We start from the raw sequence: 16578 nt of genomic DNA, 5'->3' as shown, positions 1-16578 counted from the left end.
CTATCCTATTCAATAGAGAATAGAATAGAAGAATGAAATAAAGAATAGAATAGAATAGAATAGAATAGAATAGAATAGAATAGAATAGAATAGAATAGAATAGAATAGAATAGAATAGAATAGAATAGCAGAGTTGGGAGGGACCTTGGAGGTCTTCTAGCCCAACCCCCCCCCCCCCCGCTTTTTAAAATTCATATTGATTCTCAATTCTGTCAATTCTTTAACTAAAAGAGGAATCGCGTCACAGCTTTTAATTCACTGGGAATTAACTTCACGACGTGAACGCAAAAGTACGCAACTCTAGGGTGGGAAATATGGTTTAGCCTCCACTAGTGTAAATTTGTCGGGGTTGTTAAACCCCACCCCACCCCCCAAAAAAAGCCTCTGATCTCCACCTCCAAAAAACGCCTAAACATTGCAAGAATGGGATCTGCAAATGCCACCGTGAGCTCCCAAAATTTGGACAGAGAAGCAAAAGTCTTCCATCTGGAGGGGAGCAGAGATTTTTTTTATTTTTAGCTTTAGCTTTTCTTTAAAAAAAAAGAAAAGAAAAGAAAAGAAAAAAAAGAAATTCCTGCTGCGGAGGCCGGGGTTTTTGAGGAGTGGGATTGATGAAACGGGTGGATGCCTGGGTATGTTGTTGGGGGGTTAGTTTTTTTTTTTTTACTGGAAATGTGGAAGAGGAGGGGAGGAAAGAGAAACACAGAAACGCACGACACTTCCCATTCCTTGCGGTGGGAAACAAAGGTCCCTTTCTCTGGGGTCCTTCCTGCTCTCCCAGCACTGGGGTCTCTGCGCGGTGATTTATTATTTCGACTGGCAGGTAGCCGTTTTCTTTCTCGGCTGCCTCTCCCCACTGAAAAGGGGGGGAGGGCTGAAGACACGTACAGCTGGCTCCGCCGGCAGGCTCCCCTTGCCCCCAGGATTAAAGGGAGCCCCAATCCCCCACCCACCCACCCACCCTTCCCTCCTTTCTCCCCATCCCCACAGCTGGAACTGGTTAAAACGGCTTATGCTACTCAACCGAAGGCATTCCAGGCACCTTTGAGCAACTGCAGTCAAGGATGGGGGTGGGGGGTGGGGGGCCACCTCTGGAATCCAGATGCCGAGGCCAATTTGAAATCTAAAACGCATGTTTGCTTTTGGGCTGGCATGGAGGAGGAGGAAGAGGAGGAGGAGGAGGAGGAGGAAGAGAAGAAGGAGAGGACAAAGAGAAGAGGAGGAGAAAGAAGAGGAGGAGAGGAGAAGGAGGAAGAAGAGGAGAAAGAGGAGGAGAAGGAGGAGGAAGAGAAGAAGAGGACAGAGAAGTGGAGGAGGAGAAGGAGGGTCCAATCAGCAAGGACTTAGCTACTGTGCTCCTCCACTCACTTCTCCTTAACTCACAGTTTTCTAGCTTTTCCCAGCAGCCTCTGGCAGTTTAAAAACAAAGAAGAGAAGGAGAAAAAGGAGGAAGAGAAGAGGAGGAGGAGGAGGAGGAGGAGGAGGAGGAGGAGGAGGAGGAGGAGAAAGAAGAGGAAGGATGGGGAATGAAGTGCCACGCCAGGAAACGTTAGCGGGCAATGACATATGTGCAACTTCGTCAAGATGGAGTGGAGAACAGTGAAGAAGAAGAACATGGCAGCCCCGAGTGACCACCTCAAGTTTGGGAGGGAGCTATTTTATCTCGGGAATGGTCTCTTGCAGATGAGTCCCCTTCCAAGATTTTGGATGGCCTTCAAAAGCCTCTGAGAGGAGAAACATCTGGAAATCTTAAACCGGAAAACCCCGTTGGAACGCTAAAGAGCTCTTAAGCTCAAAACCAAACCGTCATGTGCAAACAGACTCAAGGACTTGGTAGGGCCTTTTCCCACCCGTGCCTTCCAGACGATTTTGGCATCCAACTTGCACAATATTCAGCTCCAAATTACAACTACATAACTCAGAGGTTGGGAGTCATATTTTCCAAATCAGCCTAGTGGAAAAACCCATAAAACCTGCCCACGATGGCAGTTTTTCTCCACCCTGGAGACTTCTGAACTTCAGCTCCCAGAATTCTGCTGGTTGGGAAATTCTAGAATTTTAAGTCCACCTGTCTTGATTGAGAAACATTGGGATAACCTGAAAACCTATCCGTTCAGTACCTTGAAACTGTCCACTTCACCCTCCAGTTAGTACCTTTATTTATTGACTTGGCCACTCAACTGTTCCATTCTCAAAAGATCTCCTCAGATTTCCTTTCTAGGACAAACCCTTTACCATCCTTTGAGTTGACTTCAAATTGTTGTCACTGCCATTTGCCACGAATAGAATAGAATAGAATAGAATAGAATAGAATAGAATAGAATAGAATAGAATAGAATAGAATAGAATAGGGATAGAAAAATAGAATAGAATAGAATAGAATAGAATAGAATAGAATAGAATAGGGATAGGGATAGGGATAGAAAAATAGAATAGAATAGAACAGAATAGAATAGAATAGAACAGAACAGAACAGAACAGAACAGAATAGAATAGAATAGAATAGAATAGGGATAGAAAAATAGAATAGAATAGAATAGGGATAGGGATAGGGATAGAAAAATAGAATAGAATAGAATAGAACAGAATAGAATAGAATAGAACAGAATAGAAAAAGAATCGAATCGAATCGAATCGAATAGAATAGAATAGAATAGAATAGAATAGAATAGAATAGAATAGAATAGAATAGAATAGCAGAGTTGGAAGGGACCTTGAAGGTCTTCTAGTCCAACCCCCTGCTCAGGCAGGAAACCCTGTACCATTTCAGGCAAATGGCTGTCCAGTCTCTTCTTAAAAACCTCCAGTGTTGGAGCACCTATAACTTCTGGAGGCAAGGAGTTCCACTGGTTAATTGTTCTCACTGTCAGGAAATTTCTCCCTAGTTCTAGGTTGAGTTTCCATCCATTGCTTCTTCTTCTGCTTTCAGGCCCTTTGGAGAATAGCTAGGCTGGCTGAGGTACTCTGGAAGCTGACGTCCACAAGTCTTAAAGTTGCCAAGGCTGGAAATCCTTGCTCTAAAGGGATTATAAGATTAGATATCCCGGCTGTGTGATCTGATAGGTTCTATGGACAACTATGGATTCCAAGGACTAATTTCAGCGGGTTTAGAATTTCTTTTCGTTTGCAGCGGAGAAATGGAGAAGATAAACTCATATCCTTACCTCATCGTCTTTATACCACGAGAGATTCTCAGCAGTCAGGACAAACCAGTATTCTTTTGAGCCACCCTTCATGATGCCGATATTGTTGATTGTGAGCCAACCCTTGCGGATCACCTGGGTCACCAAAACACCTCAGAGTCACAAATGATGATCAAGGGACCAGACTACCCAAACACAACTGCACCACACCAAACACAAGAAGCGGCCGGATTGGCTGAAAAGCCGTTGCACGGAGCATAAACTCAAGCCAACGATCTGAGATTAGTGATGTGAAGTCTTGGGGGGAAAAAATCTGGAAAAGCTTTAGGGGAAATAACATCTTTTTTTTTCTTCCCTTGGCCGTTTCACCACCCTCCTAAGTCTAAAAAAGGGAAATCTCTTTGCAAAATTACGCAATGCATGCAGCCATATTTGCATGGTCAGGATTATTAATTAAGCAGGGAAAGGAAGAGTATGAGAAACGAAGGAGGTTAATAAGCATTTAACAACTAAGCAAGAACAGTGTTGGGAAACAAAGAGAAACTGGAGTCCCCCTATTGCGTTTGTGCATCCTCACTGCTTTGCCCTTGACATGTTAAAATCATGAACCTCAGATTAGGACCTTTGAAAGTCATATTCTCCACCTATCTAAAGAATGATCAGTTAGCTTCACCACTTTCCACCACCTCTGCAAATCCCTGGAACAGGGTCAAATTCAAGAGGGCACCATGTTCCTAAGATGGTGGCCTTCAAAAGTTCAAGAACTAGGTGCTCCAGAAAAGATAGTTATGGACCATGCTCACTGGAGAGTGTGACAATTGTCCACTGCATCTCCAGAGCATCGGGTTGGAGGACTCTACTGAAGAGTTCCATCTCCAGCTACTAGAAGTTCATATTTACTGAACTGTGATGGTCTCATTGACATATGAATCTTTGTTCGACAACTAGGAGCTCCAGAAAAGGTAGTTATGGACCACGCTCACTGGAGAGTGTGACAATTGTCCATTGCATCTCCAAAGCATCATGCTGAAGGACTCTACTGAAGAGTTCCATCTCCATCTCACAGTTGCATCCTGATGCGCCTGTGCAAAGCATATGAACAGATGCAAAGATTTATATGTCAATGGGACCATCCTGCAGCACCCAGTTCAGTAAATATGAAATGATGATGATGATGATGATGATGTTCATATTTACTGAACTGGGTGCTGAATGATGGTCCCAACGGCATACAAATCTTTGCATCTGTTCATATCCTTTGCACAGGCACATCAGGACACAACTGTGTTGGGATGCCAGCACACACATGACATTGTTTTGGAAATGTGTTCCCCTGCTTTCCACGTCTATCATCTTAAATTCTGGTCAACTGTTGTCTGTTGTCCTTTTTTCCCTGTCTGTTGGGCCCTTAATGCTTCTCCCCAGCTTGGAATCTGCCTGTTGAGTTTCAGACGTGTTTAAAAACCCTTGTCTGTATGTCCTGCTCCTTCAAGGAGCATTTTCCAGATGAGAAACGATGGGAGCTGTAGTAACCACATCCCCATAGTACCGGCTAATGTGGATGGGAGAATTTGCAGCATGAAATCTCTGGGAAGAGATAGAAAGCTGGAATTCTACAAATTTCCACCGTTTTCACCATTTCCCCCACGTTTCTCCGCCTGCTGTCTCTCTCTCTCTCTCTCTCTCTCTGTGTCCAAATGGATAAACCCTTCTCCAACTAGAATATTTTCGCTTCCTTATTTCTCTTTTTCAAGAAACCTGGGTCCGATTTGACTTCTTTCTCCCCGCTTGGCCTGGAGAGCCCTCGTACCCCCCCCGAGGTCCTAAAATTAGTATTTTTGAGACACGCCACCAACAACGCGTGGCTGTTTATTTTCCCCCCTCTTACTCACCAGGATCTCATCCTGAAAAAACAGAGCAGCACCAGCAGAGACAACAGGAGCAAAGAAAGGAAAAATTATTACTCAAAAACAAAAACGAAAAAAAAGCAATTGGAGGAAGAAGAAGCTGTGTGCACCGAAAGCATTTGTGTGTGTGTGTGTGTGTGTACACACACACACACAAATACACACATATACCTATAGCCTTCCCAATCTGATTCCACCAAATGCAGACACCACAATTTGCAGACTTCCACGCCCATGGAGGACCATGGGAAGTGTAGTCTCAAGACATTTGGAGGTTACTAACTTAGGGAAGACTGGTAGATAATAACACCCCCCAAACCCCCCCCCCAAAAAAAATATTTACGACTGCTCAAACAAAGGCCCAGATAGCCTGGAACCCTGAAAAGCTCACACCGCAAAATAAAATCTGCTTAAATGAAAAGGAGAAAAAAAAAGAAGAAAAGGAGGGAAAAATTAAGCGTAGGCTGTCTTGGAGAACCCCTAAATTGAGATCGTGGATCGCTCAGCTTTTGGGGGTTCAGCGTTTCCCAACTCAACTGAGCCGGTTTAAGGAGTTGGAGAAGGAAGGAAAAAGCTGATTTAAAAGCAGACCTTTCCTAAGACGTGTTGATGAGAAATGCAGAAATCTCGAACTTGGAGTGACTCGTTTGGACTTAGTAACTTACTAAGGGCTTCGGGAAGCACCTGCTAGGAGGTGACTTTCAATTTATAATTTCGAAGGATGGAGGAGACCAAGTCAAACCCTGATCCTAAAGCGGCTTTCAGACCTCAGATGGCCAGGATAATTTCAACCAAAGCAAGGCTTCGCTCAGCCCAACCTGAATGCAGGCAGTCCTCGGCTTACGACCGCAAGGGAGGCCAGGGCTTACGTTGCCAAGTGAGACATTTGCTAGGTGAGTTTTGCCCCACTTTACGACCTTCCTTGACACCCGCCGTTAAGTGAATCGCCGCAGTTGTTAAATTAGTAGCGCGGTCGTTGAGTCGAGTCTGGCTTCCCCCACTGACTTTGCTTGTCAGAAGGTCGCCAAAAAGGGGGGATCGCGTGACTCTCCCGGGACGCTGCGACCGTCGTAAATAGGAACCCACTTGCCCGAAGGTCAATCATGTGACTCTTGGGGATGCTGCGTGAAAAACTGGTCGTAAGTCGCTTTCTCCGGTGCCGGCGTCACTCAATGATCTGTCGTAAGTGGAGGATTACCTGTATAGGTAAGCAGCACCTGGGCTGGTAGGGCAAGAGATGAAGTCCAACCTTGATTTGAACTGGTCGGTCTGCTAATTTCATTCAGTCCCTCAATTTTTCTCTTCCGTCCCAAGTTTTTTTGGGGGGAGAAGGTGAGAAGGCCATCCAAATTTCTTCCATCTTCACGACACTGCCAGCAGATCTTAATCCCAAAATCCTATCTACCCATCCGGGGGGGGCTGAAACACGGGGTGCATATGGGAGCGGATTGATGGCCAGCATGCAGAAACCAAACCGACCTACGTAGACGACACACCAGCCAACATCCACGATGGACATTAATTAAGGCACCCACCATAAATCATGCTAAATAATAGGGAAGGCCACTGACATCCATTCGTGACATGGGAAACACCCCCTCTCCCCCCAATTTTCAATGATTATGGGGTTCTTACCTGATTCCCGGCTGTTTTTTTCTTACTCATTTGGCTGCTCCTTTGCTGAGCACTGCAAAAGAGAATTATTATTATTATTGTTATTATTATTATTATTATTATTATAAAACTTTTATTCATAAAACATGAAACTCAGTCAACTGAACACTCAAACTGACTGGCACTCAGGGACGACTCACACCCTGGATGGTATCTCTTTACTCTCCTACCATCCGGTAGGAGATATAGGAGTATAGCCAGCCGTACCAACAGGCTGAAAAGTAGCTTTTAGGGCTGTTAGGCTTTTAAATGGGACACAATCTTATGCAGAATTGACTTGGGAGGCCAGTGTGTGGTATAGTTGGTTCACATGGTGTGGTGGGATGGAGGGTTTGTTGTCACTGTGTGTTGGGGGGAGAGAGCAATAATAATAATAATAATAATAATAATAATAATAATAATAATAATAATAATAATAATAATAATAATAATAATAATAATAATAAATAGTAGTAGTAGTAGTAGTAGTAGTTGGAAGGGACCTTGGAGGTCATCTAGTCCAACCCCCTGCTCAGGCAGGAAACCCTATACCATTTCAGGCAAATGGCTGTCCCAAAGTATCCCAAAGGTCCTTTTTCAGGAGGCACCTGGACTTCCTTGTTTTTCCTTGAAGACGTTTCGCTTCTCCTCCAAGAAGCTTCTTCAGCTCTGACTGGAGGGTGGGGGAATGCAAATGACCAGCTGTCTGCAAGGCGTATAAATCCTCCCATTCCCCACCATCCAGCCAGAGCTGAAGAAGCTTCTTGGAGGAGAAGCGGAAACGTCTTCAAGAAAAGTCCAGATGCCTCCTGAAAAAGCATCTTAGGGACAACCATGATGTGGAGGAATGAGAATCTCATAGACTCTAAGAAGTATGTTTTGAGCAGGAGTCTTACTTGGCAAATCCAATGAAGTCTTCATGGTTGGTGTTCATGTAGGACAACTCAATGTCTATCAGAAGCATGACCTGGGGACGAAAAGCACGTCGTCAAGAGAGAAACATCAGAGATCCTCCAAAGCGACCTTCATCAACACCTCCCTACTAAGCTCAGGGTTACTAATGCCAGAATACTACATCAGAGCCTCCAAAAGTGTGGCTCTTCTGCTCCTATAACCCTCAGGGAAGGGGATCATGGGAGTTGAAGTCCAGCTTGTCTGGAGACTTCCCAGAGGAGGAAGGCTGGGCTTCGTTGGAGGAGAAGCTTGGACTCCAAATGGAAAACAGCCCAAGAGGTCCCTCTGGAATGGGTAGCTTCTCCAGGTGAGCCTTACCTGGTCTTTGGTCTTTCCTTCTCTGTCCCGGATGTGAGTGGTCACGATCCGCTCCATCTCCTCCCGCAGGTGAGGATATTGGCTTAGCTGTACCGGGAGGAAAGGGAAGAATGTCCAGACAGAGAAGGTGGTGGAAAACATAGCCCCATGTTCCCCAGGTGCACCTGGCCAGGTGTTGGGCAGCGCGAAAGCAAGAGGGAACACTATGGAAGAAGAGAAAGCTAAGAAGATGTTTTCCAATGTTCAACCAAGCTTGGAAGTTCTTCCTTAAGGCCCACCATAAGCCTGCTTTCAACCATGGTGGGTTTTCTTTTCGGTGGAAGACAAATCCATCCATGGTGGCTTGCCAATCATGGCTTAGGGAGTCAGTACGTGGAGTGAGTCACGCCAACTGGGCCTTAACCAACCAACCACGTTTCAAGGAACCATGGCTTGGGGATGATGCCAACAGCAACGTCTCCCCCGCCGGGAGGATGACGTTGAAGATGAGTTCTGGAGTACATCCAAACACATTTAAAATTTTAAAACATTTCATGGAATTTATGACAGCCACCATTCCAGGAGACTCTGGGTGGGTTTAACAAGGAAACCATGATTGACAATCATTTAACAATGGGTCAGAAGTCTTATTTATGATATTACTGCTAAGCTTGTAAGCCGCCCTGAGTCTTCGGAGAAGGGCGGGATATAAATGGAATTAAAATAAAAAATAAATAAATAAAATAAAATACTGATGCTCGCTGTTGGTTTGGACCAGTGTTTTTCGGCCCCTTGACGGTGTGTGGTCTTCAACTCCCAGAATTCATCTGTCTGGGGAATTCTGGGAGTTGAAGTCCACGCATCTTCAAGTAGCTACCGTTGAGATACATTGCCATGGAGATCTTCGTCTTTCTTGCTGCAGATAGCAAAAAAATTAATAAATGCCAGAAATAGAACCTGGAAAACATCTTCCCAACTCTCTGATCCAAAACGGACCCCAGCCCATTCCTCGCCCTGCCCCACCTCCACCCCCTGAAAGAAAGTTGCAGAAAAGATCCCCCCCCCATTTAAGCCACACTTTGACCCTCGCCGTTTTGCACATCTCATGCGGGGGAAAAGCATCCAGTGTTGTGGGTAAGGGAGGACATGCGCAACAAGGACACCGCTGGGCCACAAGCAACTCACGTCACATCCGTTTACCCTCCCCCCCAAAAAGGAACATGCGTTGGGGTGCACAGGGGAGGGGGAGGGGGGCTGTAACCTAAGCAGCACCCAGAAAGTGCCATCCTTTTGAATAAGAGAGCAGGCAAATTGGAGGACGCCTTTGAATCAAGGGTGCCAACGAATTCAACCTCCGCATTCAGCCCACCCCGTTTCCTGTTCCTGAATCTTCCTAACCGTGATCCCTTAGGAAGAAAAGAGAAAGGTGCCTCTCCCTGCAAACCATGGCTTGTCAGATCCCCCCCCCCCGATCCATCCCTAGCCTACATTTGCAGACAGCTCTTTCCCTGCACCCAGTCCCCCGGTTCTTATCCATGGCCACGATCGAGGGCTTATATCCTAACCCTGAGTTGGAATTAGGATTTCACGGTTGGGTCAGCAGGATGTTGACGAGCTTTACTCCCCGGCAGAGCGCCAGATCTGACTCACCCATGAAAAGAGCCATGGAAAAGAGCTCTAGACCAGACTTGTGGGTGGGTTGTTGGTTAGTTTGTGGCTTAACACCCTGTGCAAACATAGAAAACGGCTGTTGGGGGTCAGGAGGCCGAGGAAATGAAATTGGCCAATCCTGGATAGTAAGAGCGAGTCTCCCCCAGGCTAGATCATCCTTTGCCACGTTTCTGCTTCACTGGCTCAGACTACATTTCCCATCACTCTTGATGGCCGCCCAAACCTAACAACGGGGACAGCTCATTTGCCAAGTGCCTTCCTGCTTGCTTTTTTTAAAATCCCATTTATATCCCGCCCTTCTCCGAAGACTCAGGGCGGCTTACAATCTAAGAAGGAAAAATCAATGTGCTTAGCAGTAGCCTTCATTCTATGTATATGCCAGCTTATTAGGGCTTTCACACACACACCCAAGCAGCATTATTACAAAGTCAGCTTATTGCCCCCAACAATCTGGGTCCTCATTTTATCTACCTCGGAAGGATGGAAGGCTGAGTCAACCCTGAGCCTGGTGGGACTCGAACCTGCACTACTTGCAGGCAGCTGGGGTTACTTAGGGAGACATTAGCCCACTGCTCCACCAAGGCTCTTTTTCCTTGTTTTGAGAGGGCCAGGATGCTTTCATATTGCAGAGTACAGAAGAACAGAGCTGTAAGGGACCTTGGAGGTCTTCTAGTCCAACCCCCTGCTCAGGCCTGGAGCCCTGTACCATTTCAGACAAATGGTTGTCCAATCTCTTTTTTTGAAGACCCAAAATTTATGGAGGCAAGTTGTTCCACTGGTTCATTGTCCTCACTGTCGGGAAATGTCTCCTTAGTTCTAGGTTGCTTCTCTCCTTGATGAGTTTCCATCCGTTGCTTCTACTCCTGCCTTCAGGCGCTTTGGAGAAGAGCTTGGCTCCCTCTTCTTTGGGGGCAGCCCCTGAGATATTGGAAGACCGCTATCATGTCCCCCCTGGTCCTTCTCTTCACCAGACTAGACATATCCAATTCCTGCCACCGTTCTTTACATATTTGAGCCTCCGGTCCCCTGATCATCTTTGTTGCTCTTTCTCGATCTTTTTTTTTTTTACATTGTGGTGACCAAAACTGATGCGGTATTCTAAGTGTGGCCTTACCAAAGCATTGTAAAGTGGTATTAACGCTTCATGTCATCTTGATTCTGTCCCTGTATTCTTCTTGATTCTCTGCCTTTCTATATTCTTCCAAGGCCACGTTTGCCTCTTTCTGTTCCACACACCGCCCCCCCCTCTCCAACCCTTCTCAGAAAATTTCTATTTCTCTTTTAAGGCAGATCTGTCATCTCTTTTCCATTCTTTTGCAGCCATTCACCAACACCCACACAGGGTCTCTTGGAAAAACAGATGGATTCATTTCCTGTCTCGTTTAGCAATCCTTAGGAAATATTTTCCTTTTTTTTTGTCTCTCTCTCTCTCTCCTCTGTCTGATGCAGGATTTTTAAAACGGTTTTTTTTTATCCCTACTTTTTTTTTTTTTGCGCAGCTGCTGGGCGGGTTTTCGCCTGAAATGAGTTCACTGTTGAGGAATTTGGGGAACAGAAATCCATTACTGGAAACAGGAAAATTAAAATACATCAATGTGTTGTTTAAACGGCTCAGGTTTTCATTCATCCCAAATGCAGGTAATCCTCGATTAGCAATTGTTCATTTAGCGATCGTTTGAATTTACAACGGCAGTGGGAGAGAAAAAAAAAAGAGATCTCACTCTTATTTCATTGCAGCCTTGTTGACATGATCAAAGTTGACTCGGCCTTCCATCCTTCTGAGGTTGGTAAAAGGAGGGCCCAGATTTTGGGGGCCTGACTCTGTAGACTGTTTAAGAGAGGGCTGTAAAACCACTATGAAGCGGTATATAAGTCTATTACTAATGCTATTGCGATTGCTGTAGCTGATTGGATGTTGCATTAGAAGCCGTGGTGGTGGAGTGGATAGAATGCAGCATTGCAAGCTAAACTCTGCCCACAGCCTGGAGTTCAATCCTGACCGGCTGAAGGTTGACCCGTCCTTCCGAGGTCGGTAAAAGGAGGAGCCAGATTGTTGGGGGGCAAGATGCTGAGTCTGTAAACCGCTTAGAGAGAGCTGTAAAGCATATATATGTCTAAATTCTATTGCTATATCTGTCTGTCTGTCTGTCTGTCTATCTATCTATCTATCTATCTATCTATCTATCTATCTATCTATCTATCTATCTATCTATCTGCCATGATGGTGCAATGGTTAGAATGCAGAACTGCAGGCTAATTCTGTGCACTGCCAGGAATTCGATCCTGACCAGCTCAAGGCTGATTCAGCCTTTCATCCTTCAGTAAAGTCAGTAAAAAGAAGATCCAGATTGTTGGGGGCAATAGGCTGACTCTGTAAACTGCTTAGAGAGAGTGTAAAGCATATATATATATATATCTAAATTCTGTTGCTCTATCGGTCTGTCTATATGTCTGTTTGTCTATCTATCAGATAGATAGATGATAGATAGATAGATTATCTATCTCTATCTAATCTATTTTATCTATCTATCGCTATCTATCTAATCTATTTTATCTTTCTATCTATATCTATCAATATCTATCTATCGATCTAACCTATTTTATCTATCTATCTATCTATCTATCTATCTATCTATCTATCTATCTATCTATCTATCATCTATCTATCTATCTATCTATCTATCTATCTATCTATCTATCTCTAATCTAATCTATTCTATTCTATTCTATTCTATCTATCTATCTATCTATCTATCTATCTAACTATATCTATCTATCTATCTATCTATCTATCTATCTATCTATCTATCTATCTATCTATCTGCAGTATTGTAGGTTAATTCTGCCAACTGCCGGCAATTCGATCCTGACCAGCTCAAGACTCACTCAGCCTTCTATCCTTCCGAAGTCGGTAAAATGAAGATCCAGATCGTTGGGGGCAATAGGCTGACTCTATAAACCGCTTACAGAGGGCTGTAAAGAACCATGAAGCAGTATATAAGTCGAAGTGCTATTGCTGTGGCTATCAAAATTTGGGAGCTTGACAATTGGCACATATTGACTATGGTTGCAGCGTCCTTGGGTCAAGGGATCACCATATGTGGCCTTCTGACCAGCAAAGTCACCGTGTGATTCAGTTAATAACTGCAGCGATTCACTTAACAACCATGGCACAAAAAAAGTGGCAAAATCAGGCACGACGCCGTGAACCTTAGCAATGAAAATTCTTCTCCCAATTGTGGCTGTAGGTCGAGGATCTTTAAAAAAAAAAACCCTCTGGGCATTTTAAAGTTTTATCCTCCGACGTTGAATGAGATCGTCCTAGAAAGTCTGGGTGGCCTTTGGAAATGCATTAGCCAAGTGTTGAATTGCAGGCACAGAGACCAGACGGAACCAGGCTTTGTGGATGTCGCTCCAGGGAAAAATATCCACATTGTCCTTCCCAAGCTTTGAATGCAAAGAGACTTGTCAACCATTTGTCTGAAATGGGACAGGGTTTCCTGCCTGAGCAGGGGGTTGGACTAGAAGACCTCCAAGGTCCCTCCCAACTCTGTTATTCTGTTCTGTTATTCTGACTACCTCTAGGCTCACGGGACGACAACATGACAAAACGTCAGCTGCAGTTGCCCGAGGAAGGCTGTCGTGTGCAGACGGACCCCCCCCCAAAAAAAATAAAATAAAAACAAAAATGAAATCACAAAATATCTTTTCTTTCCCCTGTCATTTTGCGTTTGGGGGAGCGGAGTTTGGGCTTGCAGCTGCTAAACAACACAACTCTTCAAAAGTCAAAAAACAGAGAGGGGGGGGGGAAGGAAGAACGAGCAGAGTGGCTTTACTCCACTGTCCAAGGAAAGGAATTCCGCAGAAGGTAAAAGAGACTAATCGAACTGGATTATAAATTTGTTATTATGATGGGGGACTGGAATGGAGTTTCGGTGCCGTTTGAAGACAAGATGGGATCCTCTAAAAACTTTTTTAATTCGAAATTGCCTAAAGCGTTTTTTGGATTTGAAGGAAGATCTGGAATTATGGCGGGAAAGGAATATGAGAGACAGACTTGTTCTTACAGAAAATATATGAAAGAATCTTTTGTTATAAAAATGCATAGGTACCTTGATAGAAAAGGTTTGGGATGCTAGTCTCATTTTGAATCCACTGGATAATGGGGTATTATTGTAGATTGTGATGTTAAAGAAACTAATTTGATGTTGAATATAAGAAGGATAGTTTGTTTATTATAGAAGAATGGGTGTCTAAAGTTTCGAATCTTGCAGAGATGTCTAAGATTTTTTGTGTATTTGAAAGATCATTCACAGGAAAGATATATTTCAGTTTGGAGGAGATGGATAGATTATATTCAGAACAAATATGGGACTAAAAAGTTCCATTTAGCTTATGAGTAGATTTTAGTGGGATATTGTTATTGGTACTTTGATTGTAGTTATGTTAAAGGGGAGTTAAAGCACATTATGAATTTGGTTAATTGTACATTATGCATAATTTTTATTTAGAATATGTTTATTATAACTATAATCCTGTATTTAGCTCTGGGAAGTGGGGGGGAAGTGGGTGGTTTTGGGGTGGGGGGGATTTGGGGATATATTGTAAAACTTTGCTTTTGTAAAACTTTTCAATTAAAAAAAAAGGGAAAAAAAGAAAGATCTTCTTTGAATTGCCCCATAGCCTCTTTTGCTGGCTATTGTTTTTGAGAACGGGGGAATCCGCAGGGGAAAATTAAATCCCCCGTCTGGCATCTCTTGGGGATCTTCTTTCTGGCAACCTCTGCTAAGGAGCTGTTTTGCAGCTGCATTTCAGAAAGAGAGCTGTTTTCAAGACCTTTGGGGCTTCACCAATCCTGACCTCCCCTGTGCTTGTTCTTTGCTGTTGCACCGAAAAATACATCCGTATTTTCCCCCCCCCAAATAAGAATGTTAGTTCCTTTTCTTTTCTCATCCTTGCTTCCACCCAAAAGCCTCCCTTGCCATGTCTAGATCCAGTCTTGAAACGCGGCCGAGAGAACCTGCGCCGTCGTAACCCTCCAAAATCTTTGTGTCTTCCTTACAGAAGCTGAGAATCTGAAGTTGGCTCCAGGGGTTGGTTAGCTGAGTAAATCCAGAGCCCCGGTGCCAGATTCAAGAGGCGCGTGGCGCCATCTAACGGTGTTGAGATGCTCCCCCAAATTTAGCACTTCATGTGGACTCAGAATGGCGTTTTTTGGGAAAAGAACTGAAATAGTCATTCCAGACAGAGAAATTGTTGGATGACCATTGTCCTCTCCTTTTCAAAGTAGTAGTAGTAGTAGTAGTAGTAGTAGTAGTAGTAGTAGTAGTAGTAGTAGTAATAATAATAATAATAATAATAATAATAATAATAATAATAATAATAATAATAATAATAATGGGATGCCAATATGAGGAGAAGAAAAGTTAAGCAATTAGGCTTTAAGAGAAGTAAAATTCCAGCTGGGAGCCAACAGGAAGAAATCTGAGAGATGGATTTTGTCGTTTGCGAGCATCGGGGTGAAACCCTGGTTAGGCCTGAAGTCAAGAAGCTTCTTGGGTAAGAAGCAAGATGTCTTCAAGGAAGAACAAAGAAAGTCCAGTTGTCGCTTGAAAAAAAGCACCTTTGGGACAACCCTGATCTGAAGGACTGAGAATCTCCTTAGATGTTCAGAAGAACTTTGCTCCAGATGGCAAGTATGACATGTTAAGAATATCTCAGATCAGTTTTCTCGTTGAGTGGCCACTACAGGACTTGGGAGCACTCAGAGGAAGGAGAAGATAAGAGACATCCAACCATCTTCTCCCTTGTCCTTCAGAGCTAGAACATGGCCCCTACAGGACTTGGGAGCACTCAGAGGAAGGAGAAGATAGAGACATCCAACCATCTTCTCCCTTGTCCTTCAGAGCTAGAACATGTCTACTTATGCTCCAACAAGCATCGTAGGATAGAGTAGAACAACATAGTTGGAAGGGACCTTGGAGGTCTTCCAGTCCAACCCCCTGCTCAGGCAGGAAACCCTATCCCATTTCAGACAAATGTTTGTCCAATCTCTTCTTCAAAACTTCCAGCGTTGGAGCATTCACCACATCTGGAGGCAAGTTCTTCCACTGGCTAATTGTTCCTCACTGTCAGGAAATTCCTCCTTAGTTCTAGGTTGCTCCTCTCCTTGATTAACTTCCATCCATTGCTTCATTGCCAGCATCAAGTTCCCTTCATCCAGTGCGCTCGCACAGGGAGGGTCTTCTCAGGGTGCCGCCGGTAAAAGATTGCCGGCGGATAACACCCAGGGAGAGGGCCTTCTCTGTGGGTGCGCCTGCCCTCTGGAACCAGCTGCCCGTGGAGCTGAGGACTGCCCCTGACCTGCGTTCATTCCGCCGGGACCTGAAGACTTGGCTCTTTGAGCTCTCCGGCCCAGGCTGAGAATTTTTAACTGGGGTTTTTATTTTCAGGGATAATTTAATCTTTTTAATTCTTTTTTAACTGGGGTTTTTATTTTCAGGGATAATTTAATCTTTTGTAATTCTTTTTTAACTTTTGTATTTTGTATTGGTGTGATTTTAAAATGCCCTGTAAACCGCCCTGAGTCCTTCGGGAAAGGGCGGTATATAAATCTTAAGAAAATTAAATTAAATTAAATTAATTCTTCTCCTGCCTCCCGGTGCTTTGGAGAATAGCTGGATTCTTCTTGATATCTTCACCTTGTCACCTCCTATTCTTCCCCACCACCACCACCACCACCATCTCTGCCAATTGTGCTACTCTGATGGACAGGACTAACCCCATGGAATTGCCTCACTTCGCCCTCCTTCGACCGTCGCCTAAGCGAAAGGGCACATCTTCTGGGTTCCTCTGTCTGGGTGCCCACCCACCTGCCCGCAAAATGGCATTAGGATTATTTTTTGGGGTTTTGTTTTGTTACGGAGGGGTTTGGGAAGGCGTTCTCTCTCCTT

The 16578-nt window shown here is 44.3% G+C and overlaps 1 protein-coding gene across 1 annotated transcript in view; it reads right to left on the bottom strand.

The window, feature by feature from the left end:
• The window catches only part of DNM1 (dynamin 1), a gene marked incomplete at its 5' end in the record, with an annotated part of 59764 nt that overhangs the window by 28025 nt on the left and 15161 nt on the right, over positions 1-16578 (bottom strand). Inside the window, 4 exons of the mRNA XM_083374869.1 lie at positions 3165-3278; positions 6686-6737; positions 7600-7670; positions 7976-8062. Of these exons, the coding sequence (XP_083230995.1) occupies positions 3165-3278; positions 6686-6737; positions 7600-7670; positions 7976-8062 (324 nt within the window). The remainder of the gene's footprint in view (positions 1-3164; positions 3279-6685; positions 6738-7599; positions 7671-7975; positions 8063-16578) is intronic.

Source organism: Vipera ursinii, assembly GCF_947247035.1.
Source record: "Vipera ursinii genome assembly, chromosome: 16".
NCBI lineage: Eukaryota > Metazoa > Chordata > Lepidosauria > Squamata > Viperidae > Vipera > Vipera ursinii.
This window is presented reverse-complemented; position numbering and strand designations above follow the sequence as displayed.